The sequence below is a fragment of the Typopeltis vanoorti genome, chromosome 21, assembly GCF_054136105.1.
Source record: "Typopeltis vanoorti isolate ZY-2024b chromosome 21, IOZ_Tvanoo_1.0, whole genome shotgun sequence".
In the NCBI taxonomy this organism is placed as follows: domain Eukaryota; kingdom Metazoa; phylum Arthropoda; class Arachnida; order Uropygi; family Thelyphonidae; genus Typopeltis; species Typopeltis vanoorti.
In genome coordinates, this window is record NC_143569.1 from 26,228,792 (window position 1) to 26,251,719 (window position 22,928).

At 33.5% G+C, this 22,928-nt stretch overlaps 1 protein-coding gene across 3 annotated transcripts in view; it reads right to left on the reverse strand.

The window, feature by feature from the left end:
* LOC150094684 (cell adhesion molecule Dscam1-like) overlaps positions 1-22,928 on the reverse strand; it is a 260,850-nt gene that overhangs the window by 106,019 nt on the left and 131,903 nt on the right. For all 3 annotated transcript variants that reach the window (XM_090411283.1, XM_090411282.1, XM_090411281.1), the window contains exons 3-4: positions 13,071-13,244; positions 10,969-11,118 (exon numbers count right to left, since the gene is read on the reverse strand). In XM_090411283.1, the coding sequence (XP_090267409.1) occupies positions 10,969-11,118; positions 13,071-13,244 (324 nt within the window). The remainder of the gene's footprint in view (positions 1-10,968; positions 11,119-13,070; positions 13,245-22,928) is intronic.

Below are 22,928 nucleotides of genomic sequence, written 5' to 3' on the forward strand. Positions count from 1 at the left end.
AAGCAGGAATTTTCAATTGAAAATTAAAATTCTAAGTTGTAAATTTAAAGCATAAAAGTGCATCATAATAAAAATTTTCATATATGAAATGTAGACAGCTGTCTTGAAAAACATTCTTTGACAGTAGGTAATGACTTTTGGATAGACGAAGTTTTATTCTGATTGATTTAAATCACCTTATAATGCTTTGCCAGATGGCACTCGCAGTTTTCTTTCTTCATTTATCTCTTTCAATCTTGTAAATCTTTTGTTTTTTTACTCGTTTTTCTCTACTTTCATCCCATTTCCATATTTAAAAACTCATCTCATCTCCTCTCTCTCTCTCTCTCTCTCTCTCTCTCTCTCTCTCATCTCCTTTAAATATTTATTTTCAGTTCTTTCCGATATATTTATTATCAGGCTCTTGCTAAATAATATACATTAATATAAATAAGTGAATAATTTTCACATCCTAAACTCGCATTCCCATGCACTCTCTTTCTCTGTATCTAATGAAAATGCACTCGCATCGAAATCCTCAACTGTTAATTACCTACAGGGTTCTGTTAGTTGATGCATACTGGATCTGTATATAGATACTAGAACTCCCTAAAGTAGAGATACGGTTCGATGTATGCAGTGCTATGTCCTATGCGTGCAATCTATCGTACAGATTCCATCTTCATTATCCACTCCCTTTGTTACCTGGCAATTAAATCTGTCGGATATGGTGGTCACAGGTTATCAGCCCTCTCCTCCCCTTTCCTATCCCAATAGAAGAACTTAATATTATCTGTGACATGAAATCCACGGATGTTCGAGGAAGACATGGACAGAGTTGTGACGGTAGATGATGACAGCCAGAGATCCAGATGACGGGTTTTAAATATACGGTGTGCCTGCTAAAATTCGCATCAGAAGAGGGAGTCACTATGGAATTATCTTACACGTTTAACGTTGTCTAAGAGAAAACGGAAATGTGTTGTCTAAATATTCATGAAATTGTAGTGAGCACGTTAAAATATCCCAGATAATGAACATCAACCACGGTGAAAGAGTTTATAAAATATCCGATACATACGTTTATTGGCGTATTAGTTTGTTCATTTCGAAACGTACCGCAAGTTGGCAGTATTTTGCACGGGCAACGTCTGATACTAATGACTAATGTAATTTAGAACCTCCTTGTATGACGTATTCTATAGAAACGATCAATATTAGCATTTGCTTAAGTATGGAAATGACGTTACCAAACCTATGCGATAAGATTAAATACTCTCAAATAACTAACCAGTCGAATATAGCATCGAAACTTCAGACAGATCAGCAAAACACGTGTCAAAACATTCACCCGAATAAAATCTGTCTAAAACAAATATCCTCAAAACCGCTTAGCGCATCGACGCAAGACGGTATCGATGCGCTAAGTGGTTCTGTAATGCAATGTACTATAATGGCATTACAGATCCATATTACAGAAAGGTTTTCCCTTTGTATACCTGTTTTATTTCATATATTACGCTTAAAGTTAACATTAATTTTCCTGAGTTAATCGCCATATAATATATTATAAGTATTTTAGATTTGTATGTTTTAGAAGAGTTTTAGAAACTTTTCGGCAATAAAAGTTCAAGTCGATTCATGTTATTCTATGTTCTTTCCTCAAGGGATTTTACAAGACTTTCTTCTCCGCTCAACCAACAAATAAATACAATAAAATGGAAGAAAATATCTAAGTTGCTTTTGTTTTATGTACTTTGATTAATGTTTGGGACGCTTCTCATTTGGTAATTTAGTTTGTGAATATAAAGGATGCATTTGCTAAGTCGGATCGTATGTTGGATGCATCTTAACAGTAATGAAATTAAAAGCAAGTCGTTATTACTTGATTATATGCCGTATACCCCTCCTGATTGAAATTCAAAAATATTTGCTTTGAATTTGTTAATGACAAAAATATAAAAGGATCAACTTATACGACAAGAGTGGTATAACGAATAGACAAACTAATTACGTATACGAGTAATTACAGTTTAAACAATGCCCATTTTGTGTTTACTACTCGAAGCTGAAAACTGTTTATCCTAACGTAGACGCTCACACAAGCATCAAGGAAATGCTAAGACATCATTTAAGACTCCGTGTTTAGGAAAACGTAAAACAATGAAGTAGAAGGTAAATGCGAAGCTTCCAGAATGCTTTGTGGGAACATTAAAGGTATCCCAAGTGCCATATAGCATTCAGAAAATCGAAAACGCCAGAGTAATTAAGGATAAGAAGGTGCATAATTATAGTTTCCCTCTCTCTCTCTCTCTCTGTCTCTCCCTCTCTCTAGATACACGCATCAAGACTTCAAAACAAGCAAATCTCCAAAGCCATACACGAAATGAAAGCAAACAAGAGCAGACTTGTTTGTTTCATTGGTAGCGCTTTGTCTTTCTCATTTGTATACAAACTCTGTGATCTGTAATGGCGTCTGACAGAGAGACGTTTTTTTTTGTTGTTGAAGAGCTTGTAGTGGCCTTCTTTCATTAATGCAAGATAGAGAGATGGAAATTCAATATGAACGACACATACGTAATTAAAGGAGGTTTAAAAGATTACATCCGAACAGACCACGATCGTATAAAATTCGTCAAGTATTAACAGCCGCTGTCCGCCATTATCTTAAGTATCTTCGCCTCTGACGTGTACGAAATTTAATTAGTTAATCATAGATAATCTTTTGTGGTCCTTTATTTCAAAGCGACAACTTTTGACGCCGTCTTGCGACGATGCGCTAAGTGGTTCTGAGGATATTTGTTTTAGACAGATTTTATTCGGGCGAATGTGTTTTGACATGTGTTTTGCCCATCTGTCTGAAGTTTCGATTACTCGACTGGTTAGTTATTTGAGAGAATTTAATCGTATCACAAAGGTTTGGTAGCGTCACTTCAATACTTGCGCTTGAAAATCTCAAAGTGTGTGTACACTTTGTTACCAACAGCCTTGGAAATGATCATAGTTGGTATTGCAAACCAACAGTTTGTTCTGCTTTAAAATCGAAAGTCCAACCTTGTCGCTTTTATTTAATCCCCCCCCCCCGAACAAAAAATAGTAATTTTAAACTTTTATTTTGTTTTTTGATCCTTTGAAACAAACATGACAAGTTGAATCTAATTTACCGAGGAGACATGAGATCGGATGTGACGTCATAATTACTCAACGCAACATCCTATTCGTAGTACCCGTTGAATTCTGCATTATGACATCATAATAGAACATATTTCGTCAAACATGCATACAAATTTAAGAAGTTAAGAAAAATGGGAAAAAATGGGAAATATGACGACGAATCACAATTATGCGAACCAAAAAAAAAAAAAAAAAAAAGATTTTAAAATCGGATTTTATTCTGTCAGATTTTTTTTTTTTTTTTTTTTTTTTTTTTTTTTTTTTGTTAGGCGGCGCTGTTTTCTACTGATAGTTGTTGAAACGTAATGAAAGACTTGCTTTATAAGTATTTTAGTTTGTTCTTGTAAATTTAAACCCTTGTGTATATTTCGAAACTATAGAAGCGTATATTTGTAGATAAAGGCTAGAAAAACTTTATTGGAATATAATCGACCTGCACGAGCGCATTGTTTCCTAGAAAACGTTTAGTACCCACTAAGTAAATAAATAATTCTTTGTCTTTCAAAAACACACCCTTGGTTTACACAGCTTTCAGATTGAAAAACAATGACCTAGTTCGGTTTTCCTTATCGATTGAGTCTGCCTTTGTTCAAATATGACAGTGGGCTGGGTTTTTTAGTTGGTGTTTGCGAACATTCAAGATCCGTCCCTTGACATGCAATGGTGGTATGTAAATATCGTACCCTTATAATGGAATTAATGTAATGTTATTATGTTAAGGTCGAATCGATTGCCACACTTCATATCCGCACATAGTTTATCAGTCGAAGTGCCACTAAATAGAAGGTACTTTTCATGTCATACCACGTGATCTTTTAACCTGTGGAAGAAAAATTCTGAACGCTCTAACACCACTGGCGTGCATGTTCCTCAGCTAGTTATTACATAAACAAAGTTCCGAAGTCAATTAAGTTATTTGAGGAGTTTGTCAGAAAGATTAACCAGGTTTTCAGCCACTTAATGAGTTGCTAATGTTTGGACCGACAATTAACATTCAACAATTGAATCCCGCTCTAACAGTTACTGGTGTAATTAGCAATTATTCACAAGCCCTCTCAAATCTCATTTAACTGTTTAAATTCTTGGGGTTTTCAATTAGCTACACAATGTATTCGGATTTTGTACTCTCTTACTCACCTAATGAAAGTGGTGCGTACACATTTTTACAATAGCGGTCATCGAGGTCACTGCGTTTAGTAGCATTGTCAACATTATGCATGAAAGATGTCTGAAAAGCATTTTAATTAAATAGAATCGTCGGGAGGCAGAGCTTTTAGAAATTGCTTCTCGTTGGTCAAAGTTTGTTAACAACACATAATTCTAAAACTGTCATTAAATAAATAGCAAAGATGTGAATTCAAAACGAGTGGCAGCAGTCAAGGAAGTGTGTTGATTATCTGAAACTACTGATTTTATATAAGGACAGCTTTTTCTGAACCCATTGAGGATTGTAAAACTAACGCTCATTAGTTCCATCGTGGGCAAAAGGTTAATTTAGAAACTCTGTACTAGAGGTAACATCGTGCATTTTCAAGCCAATTCAGGACTTTTATTATTAGTGTAATGATGGCTTCATACTAGCTAATGAAACAAAGACATTTACAAATTTGAATGCATAGCCTGTTATGGTTACAGAGTTACTGAATATGGCTGTCCACTTGGTCAACAATGCCGGTAGACATGTGAATGGATTTTTTTTTTTTTCCATTGAAAATCTTGCCAATGAAAATTTGTGGACTTGTGTAAACGGCATTTGTTCCTCACATAAAGACGTTCACACACTCATGTCTTCGGTGGAATTTGAACACGCACAGCCTCCTGCGGATGAAGAGTAGAAGCTTGATCTATTCTTGATATATTTCAATATATCTATATTGAAAATGCACATAAATATTTTAGAAATTCAAATTATCCACGAAACATATATAACGCTGTTTTATATTAGCGTTATGGGATGGACTGAAATATCTCCTCTTCTGTTTGGCGCTCATATAAATTGACAGAAACAAATAATATATTCAGAACTAATTAGCGCCACCAGCAATAACATTAAATAAGCAAATACAAAAACAAAATTAGAATTTTTATTTATTTGTCGGATATTGTTCGTTTTTGCCAAATTCCTCTTTCTATAACTTGTTTGCCACTCATTAAACATTCAGCATTCCTCAAACTCAATAAAAATGAACGTCTTATGTTTGGTAGACATTTCCACGAAACGAAATGAGTTTTGAATTTAAAAATAAACAATATTAAGAGACTTTTAAGTTAGGTCGACGCTATGGTTATAAAAGGTGTTTTGCCAAAGTTATTCCTAATTAATCTTCAAGTGTCTTAAACAAGGTTTTCATTTGCTGAAAGCATTTTATTATCGCCATATTTATTGGAATGTTTTACTTTTTAATCTGAATCCCAACCACGAAAGTTTGTAAACCTACTATGCATTTAGTACCGTGGGTGTTCTAAGGATTATATAGTCCAGATAATTCCCGCTCTAGAGATCAATCATGGAACTTTATTCCATGATTGATCTCTAGAGACCTCAAATAAAAGATCACTTCAGACCTCAAATAAAAGCAAAGCAATGGTCTTACAGAGGGCGACGAATTGTTTCTAATTGCCCTTCCACTACAAGATAAACATTACACAAAAATCTCTCGTATAATGTTTATCCCATCCTTAGAAATCTCACCCGACATACAATTCTACCATGTAAAATACTTCAATAGATGAATATTGGCAACAAAGTTAGTTATGCTACATTACTGAGAAAATACTTTCGTCCAAGAGCCAATCAGTGATTTAGTCTGTTTTGTGAAAACACTCTTATCGAACACTAGTAGAAACAAGGACTATGCACGTTATTATATTAATGTGAAAATGCGGATACTCCAAGTAACAGAAATGTAATGTTATTTTTGGCTATCTTCGAAACAGCGTCCTTCGCTTGGTCAAAATTCAGTTCACGTCGTGTAGCCTTCTTTCAGAGGTTTGTAAATTTGCTCATTTGTTTCATTTTCAAAGTTCAGCAATTTTAACAACGCAGTATTTGTAAGCTGGCGTACGGAAACTTGTCAGGTGACGAGACGAATCTGAGGATTTTTCCTTTCCATTTTCAAGCTAATAGCATCATGCGTTTCATAACGTTTCTAAACAAAAATTAATTTGATATAATTTTGTTTAAATATACTTAGAAAACAATGTTTTCCTAGTATCTCGAGAAACTGAAATGTCATACAGAAGCAACACTTTCAAATATCTGTCTTGTAACTATAATATTCTTAATGTTAAAGAAGAAATTCCAAAGATAATTTAAAGTTGATTATTAATGTCGACGAAAAATAATTTAGTAAGTAGAATGATTTACGAGAAAATATTTTCTTATTTTGTCGGTGCTTTTTTGTTTCAAGTATAATTGAAAAAAAAAACAGTGATGTTGATGCAAGTATTTTGGTTTATTTTGGAAAATCAGGATTTAGATAACTAACAAGAGAGTATTTGAGGAGTCTAATTTTTTTAAAAAAAACACCACTTGAATTGGGAGGGGGGGGGTAAGTAAGAGAATGGCAAAACCAGGATTTTCATAAAAAAAAAAAAAATAGAGATGTTAAAGGTCACGAGTTTTCAGATAGGAATGTCATTTGGGTTTAGAAATCGTACTTCATAATTAATCTTTAATTTACTAAATACTTTTGGCACCGACCGAGAGTTCGCTTACGAAAAATACACCTCTCCGACACTTCGAGTTCCTTAGTACCGAACGATAGTTTTGGTCTCTGAGGGGTACGAACCAGTTCGAAACATCTGTGAGGCCAGTGAAACGTTATCAAAATGAACCAATAGAAAGGAATATATGGACGCTTGGGCAAGCGATCGTGTTTTCTATAAGATTCGTGCTAGGATAAATCGCTAATGCCGAATGTATTCCAGTAAGCTCTCTGATCAAATTTCGTACGAAATTTTCATAGTTTCTACATTCGGCTTTGAAATAAAATAATGCTGGATTTAATATCCACTTGATTAATGTAATATTTAATTTATTTTATTTTATTTTAAAACTTCTCCGATGAAATTATATTATATATCTCATATTATAAATGCTTAAAGCTTGCTAATTCCTCACCTTTTACTTTTATGCCATGTTAGAAGATATACCTTGATGCTTATCTTTAGAAAAATGTATATAGTCTAAGAATTCTATTAAGTAACAGAATATCTCAGGTAGAGCAACACACACATACACACGCACCACGTTCAGGAGAAGGAATCATGTGCTCACCTTTCAGTTTAACAGACATGCGCACTACTTATTTATAAATATCGGATAAAAACGTGCGATTGTTGATACATTTTGAACTCCTCCAATCAAAGCTTTTTTTTTTTTAAATATAATTTGTTGAACCTTTCTGATAGAAACTTGAGGAATGTTCTCAAAAACTAAGGATTTTTTTCCTGAATAAATCAGATTATTTTATCAATATGGTAAACATACTTTTATTTACTTTAGTTATTTGCTTAATTGCATGCGCCTAAAGGCGCTTTGAATTCATTTTGCTCACCTTAATGCGTCAGATTTTTATTTTTATTTTTTTGGTTGATTCAACCACATCCAACATTCCATTTGTGTATGCCGTTCTTATACAATACCATCGTTAAATAACCTTGTATTTAGAAACATCTCACTCAATTATTGACAGTACAATGCTGCTCTCTTGCGGTAATCGATGGAACTATTGAGACTGCCATATAACATATTACTTGAATTTCACATATATAAAATAAAGATACGCATGAAACCGTATACATTGGTGTTGAAAAAATAGAAGAGCATCTTCGTGAAGGAGTGGATCATTCATGATGTATTGATTCTCTTTGATAGAAAAACTCATGCTTTCGACTCGTACCTGAACTTTTGGTTTTAAAATACAAATGTTCCGGGAGAACCTTTATCCTTGATAAAAGTTGTCCCGGAAATTCGGGTTTTTCATCTGGCAAACCAGTCAGAACAACACCCACTATTTACAGACATATACACGAGCCTCATAGCATTAGTTTTCTTGGCCCATAAATCCAAAACAACTAATCATCTACTACTGCCATCTAATTAGAAGTAATCCATTTTGTTAAAAACAAGTATAATATACTTATATTTTGCTTGTCCACATGGATACAGTCATCTTTCACTATAGCAACTGTAACAAACATCGAAAACTAAAATTACTAGCCCTCTAAAATTCAATAGAGGGCTAGTAATGATAAAAATCACTAGAAAAAAATTGTACCCCCTCCGTGAGTTTGCTATAGCGAGAATCGATTTTATATTCATGCTAATAGAGATATAAATAGGTGATGAGATACTAAAATATTAAAAAAGGAAATCACAGATTGCATTTCAAAACCAAAAATCGAATATTTATTCTATAACATTTAATCATAGAACATTATAATGATGGCTTAATAGTAAAAAGTAAATCATCCGTCATTTTAATGGATAACTTAGTTTGTACTACATTTAAGGCATCAATATTTGTCTATATGAATAGCTTTGCTACACGAAAAATACTCGCAAATGATTGCTCAGTTTTGTTTTGCAAAGTCTATATTTCAGGACACATCACAGATTAAGCATTTTTGAACAGTAGAATGATATGTTTATCACGATACCATCATACAGTTCTTCATTTTGCATTCATTTAATCGTTTTGTTCAAACAAACTGCCAATATGATACAGCTTTTACAACATGACCTGTGTGCGGTGAATTTAAAAATATTTTTTCTTCCCCCCCCCCCTAAGAAACACAAACGACAGAAAACAGAACAAAACACTTTAAATCCAAAGCTTATTGCTATAATTTAACACTCCCCTGTAGGTTACAAATAAAAAAAAACAAATAAGAATCTTAAGATTTGGGAAGAATATGTATCCATAGTTCTAGTGTCTTTAGCTTCAACTATCTTTTTGGTAAGGTAGTGTATTTCTAAAATATTCATAGGGTCTTAGTTTTAAATAAACAGAGTACGGTAAAATTCTAGAAAATGTGATAAAAGAAAAATTAAAATTCTGGTTAATTTTCCTTTAAACAGAAAAACGCAGACAACCAAGAAAAATAACATCTTTTTTCTGCTTCGAAGGATTCCGTGCCGTTCACTCGGATGACGAAAAGTGACATGTGCCTCTGCATCTCAACCGGGATAAGCGTGAGTTTCTTAAAAATAGTCCACAAAGATTTTATATAAGCCATCTAAGGCATCATTTATACGATGACCTAAATATAAGGAGTTGCTATTGTGAGTTTTTAGAAGCGATCCATTCTCCGAGGGATCAAGAATGATGATGCAATGAACTTGATTATAACTATCCCTGCTGGGGTCAGTGCTTTGGTGATATGTTTTCTTTTATAGTGAAGAAATAAGATTCCAGGTTGGTGACAGCAATTGGAAGACTATTTGGTGGTCTTTAAAATGTCAACACTTTGACACGTTCGCCAATATTTTAAATTGCATTTTTCTTTGCTTTGTTTTTTTATCAAAAAAAATCTGTAGACGTAAAGGGTAAAATTTGCTGATAGACAAATGGTGCCTTCGAAATGAAGCAGATGCTGTAAATCAGAGAAAACTGAATTACAGAACTGCCTTAGAAACAATAGCATTTTACATAAGTTCAGCGTTAGAATTTAAACCAATAGAAGTCAAACTACTGCTTAAGCTGTTGTAGTTTTGAATGTAACTACAATTAGTCCTTAAATCTATTTTTCAGAGTGAGACTACTAAACTGAAGAAGGCAGTCCAGTTGAAACTTCTCCTTCCGAAGGAGAAGTTCCAACTTAGCAAGGAACACGCTTCAAGAGACACAGTATTGACCCTTTCAATATACCTGAAACGAATATTCTTTTAAAATCGCGATTGTAACAATGTAGCTGGGCAAATGCTATAATAAATTTCAATCGAAATCATTTGATGGAAATTCAACTTATATTCAGTGACATTTAAAGTCTACTATTTAGAGCTCTAACATTTCACTGAAACGTATGAAAAATGGATTTTTAGCTAGAGGCGTTAGGTGAATCGATATATTTCTCCAAGAATAGATCTCTTTTACTTCTCTGCTCAGTATATGTGGGGGAGGTACGGTATTAAAACGAATAAAAAGTGCTGACAAGAATATGGACACATTAATATTCCTGATGTAAAAGTTTAATGATGGTGCGTTAGTTGCATCAAAGGATTATCTTTCGTCAATGTAAAAATTTAATGGACAAGAAAGTTTGCGCCTGCATGAGTAATCATTTAGTCGATTATAAAAGAGGGCTGTCTGAGGGGACTTTGATGGGGTTTTTCAACTTGCCGTTTTATGTGTTAACGTAAATTGTGTGAATAGAAAAGGAGGGGGGGGATTACGAATTGATGCAGCATTTTTTAATTCAAATAATACTACAATACATTAGTCTCCATAATTAGTAAAAAGAAAGTCATTTATGGAAAATAGTTACTAATGCACTTAATGTTAAACGAATTTTTCACCTCACTCCAGTAAGTCAGCGAATTTTTATTTTAGCCATATTTTTCATTTTTATCAGAGAACTTGTTATTTTTTTATATAACATACTCTTAAAAATAATATTTTATAAGATTTTATTTTATTTGAAAATTATTTGGGGAATTAACTTATAATTATGAATTAAACTTCCCATTCCAAAAATAAATTTTAATATCGTTAATATAATAAAACTCGAAATGGAAAGGGCATTTGCATATCCCAATTGGGAAGGTAATATTACATTTTTTTCTTGTACACGAAAATGAAAGAAACTTACCTGTTACAATAATTTTGCCGGATGTTGGGCTCACGATAATATTTCCAGACAACGTATTACGGGTATGACAGCGATAATTATATCGATGTCGCTTATCGTTGATTTCGTGAATGATAAGTTCACCTGAGCGAAGAACAGTGTACGCTGTACCTTAAAAAATCGAACAGTTACTAATTATAGAAACAATAATTATGAATGATAGCATGTAATTCATAAGATATATTTTATTATTGATAATTAGGACTCAACGATTATATTTATTTGCTTTCTATCACAGTTTATTTCAGGTTTTCATCCAAACAAACTAGCCTTAGGACACACAGCAGACTATTAATCCCATTGCCATCCAATGAAAAATGGCCAATACATAGTGGCCAACTTACTAGTATTTCAGCATTCAGCATACCTCTATATAAAAATATTGTTTAAATAGCATTAAATTCTTAAGGATTGCTTTCATTTTGCATCTTACTTCTTGATTACTAATCAATACAGTCTTGTGGTTCTTTCATTAATTTTTACGTATTTAATATCATTTTACATTTATATCGGAGCTTAAATATTTATTTAATTTTTAAGGTTAAAAGATTTTTACCTAATTCATAACAATCTTTTCAGCAGGGTTTACACATAACTGAACTAAAATGGCTTCTCATATTTAAAGTATCACAAATGATTTGAAATAATTTATATTTTTCTACTTACCATGAAAATATTCATATTATTTATTTGAGGTATAACTCCATTTACTCTTTTATGACAAATATCTATTATAAGTTAGGATAAGAAAATTTAGAATAATTCAGTATGCATTATCATGTCTCTTAAAATATTATAAAGGCAGAAATATTCTCTTTTGTGCACAGGATCTTTAACTTTAGCTATGCTCACTGTGTAGCGACGTATTCTGCTGTATGCATTTCAATCAAATATGCATACGAATGAGAAGAGAATTTAGGCAGCTTTATGACTCAGAAAAGGTTTACGAAGGCTTTAAACTTCTGGCCAGATTTATAGGTCACTAATTTCATTGCTCTTTGTATTCTACAGCAATTACTGTTTCACCTTTCTGCAACGGTATAACGCTTCGGTAAGAAGAATTATAAATCTTGCAGTCTTCACAATTTCTCCTTCAAAAAGGTGTCCTATAATTAATGTACAGTGATGCAGGGAAGTTTTTTTCTTTTCTTTTTTTAATTTTTACAGTAGGAGGCGATATGTTTAATGATGCTGGGATGCTGACATTTTTGAGCTGACTGTAACAAATTACTTTAGATCCGCTTCGGAAACTGTATTTATGGCATCTTATATTAAGGGATTTTTCTCCATCTCTCCCTGTTGGTGTCACATTTAGTGTAGTCGTCAACGTAACCTAATTATAGGTTAGTGGAGTCGACATGAGAAGAAAATGTTATTCTTAGGCAGCTGAATTATCCGACTGTCTTGCATCGGAATAAAACACCGAGCTGAATATTTTCTGTATAAATTCTGTGGATGTGTCTTGAAGGAATTTGATTAACTTAAAAGAAATAGAGACAAATTCCATGCGCAAGAAATGTAACACTCAATTTAGTCTTTTCAACACTAAAAATTATTTTACAAAACAAAAAAGATCAAACAACAATAATAATAGTAAAGAAGCTATCAAAGAGCATGACGTAGTTGGCCAAAAGATAATGAGGAGTTCTAGGACGATATTGTTATAGCACAATGACTCACTGCTTCGATTTTGTATTTCGATTGTTACGGCGATAAAAATAGATTGATTAGATTATAGTTCTATATATAATGCTTCCTTTTTATTATCTTAGTTTATTTTAATTAGTAATTGTAATCAGAATTTTATTTGAATTTTTTTTAGAATTTTATAGATTTCTCTTTCTAAAATTTTCTTTCCCATTTTTATAAGGAAAAAAAGTGATTTGATAAATAAAAGAAAAAATAAAATTATTTCTTTTTTTATAAAGAGGTACCAGTTTTAATTTCAGTATTAATTTTGTAAGTTAATTTCTTTTTGAATATTTTAAAATTCTTTTTAATTTGACAATTTTTGAATATATGATTTTTAATTTTGAAAGAATACCTCACTTGATCAAACTTACCTTTGTTTTCTGGAATGTGATGAGAATTTCTCAATATTATACCATCATTTCGAGTCCATGAATCCACAACTATGTAATCTCGAACAGATGTTGGCACATTACATCGAAGAACTGCTGTGTTCCCCCTGATCACAAACTCATCGTACACTTGAGGCACGTAATCTTTGTGAATAACTAAAAAATAGAATGGGTTAATTTGCTAATTAATTAGTTAATTTGCTTCGAAATTATTGTTATCATATTATCCCAAACGATGCTTTATTATTCTATGCGATTATGTCTTGCAACGTTAGAGAAATCTTCCATAATTTATTTTAGGCAAGCTAAGGTCAGATGGCTAAATATACTTAAAACCCAAACTTGTTGAAAATGCAAATTAACGATCTTGCTGCCTATTTAATCTCTTTTTACTTGCTATGTTTTTTTTTTTTTTTTTTTTTTTACTCACGGGATTTTTTTTTTTACCCACATGAAATTATTACCAACTCTCTCTCTCTCTCTCTTTACGTGTATACGTCCGTCCTAATTTTGTAATTTTGCAGCATTTAATATCATGTCTTTCAGCCATTTTCTTCTCTGGAATCGCTGGACGTATTTCATTTTATTTAATTATTTATTTTTATTGAGAACGCTTTTGTATTGGGAATACTCACTAAACTTTAGTAATCAAATTTGATTTTAGTTCATATTGGTCAATTTAATCCACCAACTTTACCTAGATTCTTATTATACGAAATGCCATTGATGATACGCGATTTCTCTATTGTTGTGTTCTTCGTAATAAGCTTGCACAAGCGAAGATGTTACTATGGCAATCACGAACCTCGCGATGCCTTGCGCGAAATGTTTCAGGTAGAGCACTGAGTATCGATAAAAGTTTTATTCTACTTTTATTGCAGTTCCAGAAACTTTGAAATTTATAACGGTAGAGTACAACTAACAAAATAAAAGTGATTCACATAACGAAATAACTGATAACGATAAACCAGATGTATACTTACTTTGAAAATTTATTTAATTATAGTCCTGCAATAATTACAGGAATATTTAATACATGAATAGAACAATTAACATCAATCTATTTTTCATTAATAAGCTGAAGTCTACAGCAAATCGTTTTATAATATGCCCACATAAAGCCATATAAGTAATAATTCAGTTCAGTTTAATTCGATATTAAAATAGAAAATATTATGGATCCATCCATATTTTATAGTCAAATAGAAAAAACTTAAAAGATTTCGAAATTTACCAGAGAACATATGAGAACATGCATTTGAAATGCCCGAGCTATGCCCAGAAGCCCGTATTGGATATTTTTAATTAATCGCTTAAATTAGGTTTCACGTAACTAACTAGGTAACTCTCTGTTAAATTTTTTAAGTTACTTTATTTCTCTACTTGGCTATAAAATATAGTTGGAACCATAATGTTCTCCATTTTAACATCTTATTTATGCCAAATTGAAGCGTTTTAGTTATATATTTTAGTGGTTGATTTCAAATTATTTTTGGCAATCAAATGAACCGGCTAAGAATTGACTCCAATTGATATATCATTGTTTAAAATTCCGAATGTATTAAATTTCATCTACTTATTGCATATAAAACGAGGTGGTTGTTGTGTTAAGAATCGAAGGTGTTGAAAATGAGGTTATGTTAAAAATCGAGCGTTTTAAAAATGAGGTTGATTTTAAGTATTATTAGGTTAATATTTTATTAGGGTTTTACTGTGCTATTCAAAAGATAAATGTGTCCAGTTTCAATAAGAGGAGAAAGGGTTATTTGATGAAAAAAAATGCATGCAAAACGAAGCATTGAAGAAAATAAAGTAAAAGAGAAAGAAAAGAAAACTTAGTAATCATTAGGAGTGGATACGTCAAAATGACAACTCACTTGAAGCTGAAGATGGCAAAATTAAACGAACACATCGGCATTGTGCCGCTAGATAGTTTTAATCGCACAGAACACCTTCCATTTAATGGAAACATTCTTTCCAGACACAGTTCGCGAGCCAACTTAAAATTGACGATTTTTCCTGAAAGTAACGGATGTATATATCGATTACCGGACCAACAAAACATTGTCTTCCGTTGTGTATACGATGAAGGTGGCGAAGTGAAACAAAAAGGGTGTCACCAACCAGGCGACACGCATTCTCAACGTAGTGCAAGTCTGCCAAGCCACAGTGCGGAAGGATGTGGTTTGTGTTTAAAAGTTTTACCATCTTTTGAAAATGCACCGAAAAGGAAATCCAAGAGGAGAAAACTTTTCAATGCATTTAAAATTTTGGTAGATTCACAGACAACTCTGAGCATCTTTTTTTCACTTACACGTCATTGGTATTTTTGTTCAGATTTTATGCTGGAAGAGAGAAGGAAACATAAATCTATAATTTAAGCAAAGTATATATTTGTCATTATATGCCACACGTGAATTTTATAAGGGAGACAAAAATTCTGAGTATTTGATCAATGAATCTCAAAAACAGGTAAGAGACCTCCAGCATAAGGGTCATCTTAAAGCTTTTCAAGGTCAATTGCGAATTTTGGTTGCCTACTTCAGCAAAGGACTTATATTTTCTTATATTTTTAAGTTTTACTTCTTGACATTCCAATGCGGGTTCCGTGATTTTACTGTTGAGGTGAGTCCCTTTTTCTGTATTAAGTTCTAGGATTATAGCGTCATAACAGCCACACGTTGAATTAAATCTAAACCTTACAATCTTCCAGCGTCATTGTCATATGATACTCTGTTTTGGCGAGCCGTTTTCTTTTTGAGACACATTCTCGTTGCACATTTCATTTTTTTTTTTTTTTTTTTTTACGTTATGCTGTTGGTGGCTTCAAAATCATTAGGACAATCGAAAAAATAAAATTCGGAAAGAAAACACAGGAACTGTTATACAAACTTAATTAAAGTACCTCCCAAACTATCAGCGGTATCTGTAAGCTTCCCACTTTGACAAATAACTCGGGTACATGCAAAAGTCAAAAACGCTATCATCCCGACAATGTTTTCTCTAGAAATCTCGACAGTACACGAAAATGTGCAGTTCTAAGGGAGAAACGAGACAACCATTCGATCATCCTGGTACTGTTTGATTTTGGTTACTATGACAACGGAACCATGTGGGACTTCCGGAGCTAAAAGTGCTTGGTGTTTTGTCTGATGTTTCGGTTGCGATTACTGTCTTTGCCTTCATTTTTTTTTTTTTTTTTTACTCTTAGGTCCCACATTTCACTGCTGGTCATTGGTAGATGGATCTTTTGCTTTCTTGTTCAGTTGCTATGGAGAAATCTCTCTTAGATCACTTTCGTTGATATTTTCTTTCTACTCTAGATTTTTCTTTCGTTTTAGCTTAAAGAAGAAAATTACAGTCGCTTCTATGCAAGCATTTTTATAGGAAATTCCCTTGTTATAAATAAACAAAGGTTTAAGTATGAAGATCTGGTATCACTCTGTAATCTTTCGCAAACATTGTCGTGCAAAATAACAAGATTGAAAACAAAGAAATAATTCACGTGATGGGTTGATGTTGCTTTTTTTTTTTCTCATAATTAAGTGAATTTATGGTTGATAGCTTTTATCCTACAAGATGAATACGAAGACATCTTACGTTATTTGAATAATATTTACTTAAATTTAACTTGCAATACACACACACACACACACACACACACACACATACACAGAGTCAAAGTAATCACTTGGGTAACACTTGTAAACATATTCGCAGTTTGTTTTTACTGCAAACTATGCATCAGAAAAATAAACTTGGATATCTTATATTTAGAAGATATCCAAGATTAACCGTAGAGATTTAGAAAAATGTGGAAATCTGTTCCAACACACACACACACACACACACACAACAATTAGAATAAGATAATAATGCATTTTATTAAATTAAAATCTAGAACTTTTGACAGTAATTTATTTATATATTCGTATCTCAAGTTCCCTGCTAAAACATTTTTCTGTGAGAATGAATCAAGGCTTGTGAAGGACAGTTAGTTGCATCTGAATTAAATTTTCAAATACTAATTTCAAATGAGAATGAGCAGTTTTTTTAAGTAAAACTTTCCGAACCAGTTGTACCATTCATAAAAGGCGAATCATATTTTGTATATCTAATTTGCGATTTCAAAAATTGTCTAATAGAGATAGTTTGTGTAATCTTATTTGTTCATTTCTTTCTTTGGTTAGCGCACTTTTTTGGAAACGATAACTTGCTGTTGACACATCGTTATTGGCGTCAGCCAGCTTAAATGTACTAAACTAACATTACGCTTGATATTAGTTTTGCTAGTTATGATACGTTGTGTCATTGGGATATCGTATTATTCGGTCAGTTAGACGGTGTCATATGGAAGTGGTGGGTTATCCCCCCTCACAAATCCTCAAGCAAACCGGAAACAAAAACCTAATACATTGATATCATAGCCTTAAATACTTCATTGCATATTTTGAATATTTACGAAAGATGTAGTCATACAGTTATTAAATGAAGTTAATGAGAATCATCTCCATTGAAGTATACTTTTCTCCTGAGCTCATGCGGTGATTCTAGTGAACCTCTACCGTTTAAATGCATATGCAATTAGCCTATTTAGGAATGACCTTCAACCTTTGTTTCGTGTTCACTGGCATATCCCAATGCTTTGAAATCAGGTGAGTAAAATGAATACAGTACCACAGGGGATTCAGAGATTTGCTATGATCCATGGACTCATGGATCATAGCAAATCTCTGATGGGATGTTTTCCCTAATATAAGGATTAATCTCATCCATCCATTGATTGGATGAAATGCTGCGTCACCCCTTGCTCCATTCATCACTGGACGGTTTGCTTGTTCTGGGGCGAAACCCCCCTATTTCCGTATGAGACCGACTAACTCACCTTTCGTCGAAAGAAACTAGATAAAGGTTCCTCACATCATGGACGAGAATCGAACCCAGGTCTTTCCGACCGAAGGGATTCATCTATACCGACTGCAGCTAGCAACGGAGGCTCATGGATTCCTCTTTCGGGTATCAAAAATATTTAGAAATACTACACGTCGGAGATTCATGCTTCAAAAGTATGCAATCAACTCTGTTTAGAGAGAGTTGATCTCTGCACTAAATAAAAAATAAACAAAACAAATAAAATGTAATATCCTTCTATTTTAGACAAGCTGGGTTTAATTATTTCCCCAGATCTTTCTTAATAAAACAAAAAAAATGTTAACAATTTTCCAGTGATGCAGCTCATTTCTAATGCAGATATGCGCGTTACGTATCATTACCTATACGACTTTCATGCAGCTAGCAAGAAATTCGATCTCTTCCTTGAAGCTCAAATGAGATGTGAGATGAAGCTCAAAAACTGTTCTATTTCTGCATTAAGCACTCTGTGATATTAAATATTCCGTAGATGCGGTGTTAAATATCAAAACAAAACAAATAAAATGTTATGTTTCTCTGGAAGCGGCATGTTTTGATTAATTCGCAGAGCAACAAATGTTTCGATGGGACAAAAAAAAAAACTTCAAAGAGAACCTCCATTAGAAAAGTTCCTTTTTTGTTTGTTCGTTCAAGATTTGAACAAAAACAAAATCCGACATGTTTAATTTGTGCTGTGTCACAGTTACAGTTAAAAATGAAAAGAAAAGAAGCAAGAAATAAACTAAAAAATAAAAATACGAAAAGATCTTTTCGCAAAAAATACAAAGGTTCCAATAAATATCTCTTCTGGCAGCCCAAACAATGTTTTTTTGGCGCCACCAGAAAAAAAAATCCTCCCCAGCAAAGATTTTTACCGGAAATAATATTTTATGAAATATCACTTCTACTAATATATAAAAAAGTTTTGTTTATGAGTCATAAATATTTAGAATGAACATTACTATGTTTACTAGCATGCAACTGTTCATTTTTTTTCTTAGAAAATGGAAAATTATATTAGAAAACTGAATAAACATAATGGATCTTTGATATCAGTGCACGATATTTTTGAATATATGATTTCTCTCTCTCTCTCTCTCTCTCACACACACACACACACACACACACACACATAGTATATATTATGGCCTTCAGTATCCATTTCTATTGCATTGTATAGAGTACAGGAAATATTTAGCCACTGCTCGCCTATGCATCCGCTTTTCTTCGCGTGTTGCGTTGTTCAGTTATAATCATGCACGAGAAATACAAGTGAAAATTTATTTCTCAGGCTAAACGCGCACAAAGTTATCTGCGTGCTCCACTCATAACAATCAGCTAGTTATCCGGATCACTTCTTTATATGGATCGATACAGATAAGCAACAATACTGAAAAAGAAAACGCGTTTAGAGACGCGTTTTCAGCAGACCGGAAGTTATCTAAAAAATAATCAAATTAAGTAAATTATGTATACCACTACAAATATTAAAAAAAAAAGTATTGGTCTTCAGAGACCTTGATGTTTAAATTATTTATGCTCATAAGATAGTTAAAAGTCTTGATACGTTTATTGGCTATTATTGAACAGCCTCACACACGACACGTAAGTAATTGGACGACATCAGAAATTTTTAATTTGTAGCTTCTTTTTTCCTTGTAAAAATTCAGCATATTTTTTCTTCTTTTTTTTTCGTGCTTCCGGTAAAGACTAACGGATTTCCTGCAAACTGTATTTTATTTTTCTTGACTGCTTCTTCGGTATCTGTACGTTGATAGAGAACAGACAGCTCTAATGGAAAGTTATGTTGTTTTAGCTAAAGTACCAAAAAACAAAAGAAAAGAACATCGCTACAAAAAGTGACGTTTTTCTCAGCTTTGATGCTAATTAAAGACAGCGTTTTACAGAAACAATGGATGCGATCAGCCGATCAGAGGAAAAAGGAAGCTTAAAATTCCGTCCAACAAGGACGCGTCACTTGCGTTCCCCGACGGCCGGCGAATGGCGTGAAGGAAGTTTTGCTTGCCTAATTAATGATTAAAGAAACAATTCCGTGATTAAAGAAAAGAGTTAATGTTCACACATGGCGCCACCTGTTGGCAAGAACAATGGAAATAAAAAGGCTAAAAATAAAACTTAATTTAAAGTGGACGTGCAAGAGGAGGGTCATTTAAGAGATAAAATAGCTTCGGAAAGTTAGAAGTAGACTGGATGATGTCTTCCTAATTTGAACATTTCGAGGCTCCGAGCATAAAGAAGTATTCGACGGCTGATTCCTTTATGTAAAATGTTCCGTGGATGTTTTCAAATAACGAAAGAATACGCTTATGCTTTCACTCTATTGATAGTAATTTATGTCTTGCTTTATTTCAATCATTCGCAGTTTCATCCTCTGTTAAAAATGTACTTCATTTTAAACTCGATTTCCTCACTTTTTATTATTTATTTTCATAATCCCTACTAATTTCTGTCATCATCATCATCATCACCCAGCTCTCTCTCTCTCTCTCTCTCTCTCTCTGGAGTAGGTCAATCGACACCGACGATTCCCTTTAGTCGGAAAGACCTGGGTTAGATTCCCGTCCATGACGTGAGGAACCTTTATCTGGTCTCTTTCGACCAAAGGTGAGTTAGCTGGTCTCATACGAAAGTAGGGGGTATTTTTAACCTGCAAACTCGGGTTTTTCGTCCTCCAGAACAGGCAAACCGCCAGTGAACACACATGAATTACAATCATGAACACGTCCCAGCCATATGCTGGTCCCGAGCCCCGATAAAACTGGGGGAGGGGTGGGGAGAAAGCAATGGTGAACTACTCTGTAAAAATCTCACCAGGAATACTTTGTGGGCAACGTCTACAAAGTCACCTACGGTAGAAAACGACTGAAAAGGGAATATCAGTCAGTCTGTCATTCCCTCTATGAAAATATCAACTTTCTTCTTCCCTCGTTCTCTTCTTATTTCATTCATTTTTATTTTCTTGTCACTCTCTTATTTTCTGTCACTTCCCTTTGTTCTCTCTCTCTCTCTCTCACTCTGTGTGTGTGTGTGTATGTGAGAGAGAGACAGAGAGAGAGAGAGACGTTTTTGCTGTTTTTCTTTTGTTATTCTTTGTTTGCAGCCCACCTGTACTTATTTTCTATTATTCTGTTTGTGGCATCGATACCTATTCCCTCTTCACTCCTTCTTCACTATTTTCTACGAACATTATCTGACATCCGTTTTCTTTATTTCGATTTCTAAACCCAGATAATCCCTTCAGACTTTGAACTGGCAAACCATGACATAACATTGAGATACTTCACTGAAGATACCCACTAAGCACAAATATATATTTTCTCCTCTACCAGTACGGAAGTCTTCCGTGATAAACTACATTCCTGGAAGACACCCCACTAACTTGGCAGCAGCACATCCGTGGTTTATTTTTCGTCTTTTTTTTTTTTTGATTTTTTTTCTTCGTTTTCTAGAAAACTTTATTCTTTTATCCACTGAAGATAACCAACCGCTGGGCAAAAGGGTCATTGCTTCGAAATTTTCTTTCATATCATCCTTACGCTTTGAGAAAAGAGGAAAGAAAGAATAAAAGAATGAGAGAGAGAGCGAACAAAAAAGATGAATCGTTACTTTATAGTTCAACACACACCAAATTAGTTCCCGTTTGTAACGTTTTTGAAGATTACCAAAAATAGGGAGAGCAGACGGTAGGGTGACCTAAAATTACCGAGCGATACGCCAATTTCCCAAGTTATCCAGGAGTAGAAAAATTATCGTAGAAGAAGAAAGAACGAAGCTTTTATTTAAAGTCGCAGTCCAGAAAGATTGGTGAAGCATTAACTTTTGCTGTCAGAGCAAAACCGGAAAATATGTTGCTAGTACGGGGTTCCTGCAAACAAGCTGATTGAAGAAAACTGAACTCAGAGAAACAAAGCACACGTTCAGATAAGAATCCAGTTACAATATTTATAAGGTGTACTTTTAATTTCCCCCCTCCCGAACATTTATTTACTTGGTACAAAATAGCATCTGACCTCGCAAATAGTACATTCAAATCCAACTTACGAGTATGTCACAAATATCGCGCTTTTTTGTCGGAGCGTTATACGGGTGAGTAAAAATACAAATTGGAGCACGGCTGGATTCCTGTAAAATATCAGTTAGTGAGTATTAAAGGAGAAAGAAATAGAGACCATATTTTAACGCACTTTCTTTACTGAAACATTAATTTACCTTAAAAGAAAGGCATGATACTAAAGCTTAGAGTTTTCAACTCCAAAGTTTAGTATCTGTAATATACTCATTTCTGTTACGTCCATTACAGACGTCTACCTTTCTAGCGATGGTGCAATTTAACTCTTGAATAGTATTCACAGTTATTTATCGTAGTTATTATCATTTCAGATTCCGCACCAGGATGTTGTAAACAAGAAATTAACTGCGTGTTAAGCAAGATGACATCTCTTGCACATTCACCGGAACTGACTCATAGGAAAACTTATTCACAACTAAAGCACTAGGTTCGTAACTAATCAAGATTCATTAATAAATTAAAACGAATAGGGAAAGACAAATAATAAACCAAAACTCATGCCCACATTTAGAGTTGGCTCAATGGCATATCATGCAATGATGATATAAAATTGAGAATGTTGAAGCGTCATTAAAATAATAATAAATAAAAGAAACAAGATAAGAGAAAGTAGTAGCTTGTACCATATAACACCGTTTCTTTTAAAACATATCTTGCAGTGATAATGCCTATTATCATACTGTCCGACCACAAATGCAAGAACCTCGAGTGGCAGACTGCCAAGAAGAGTCAATTCATGTTGAAGAGGGGGAAAGGAATAAGGCGATGTACGAATTCGTCACCAACATGCGAAATCACGTGCTTTATACGTAAAAATTTTCCGACTGTTGTACAAGCAA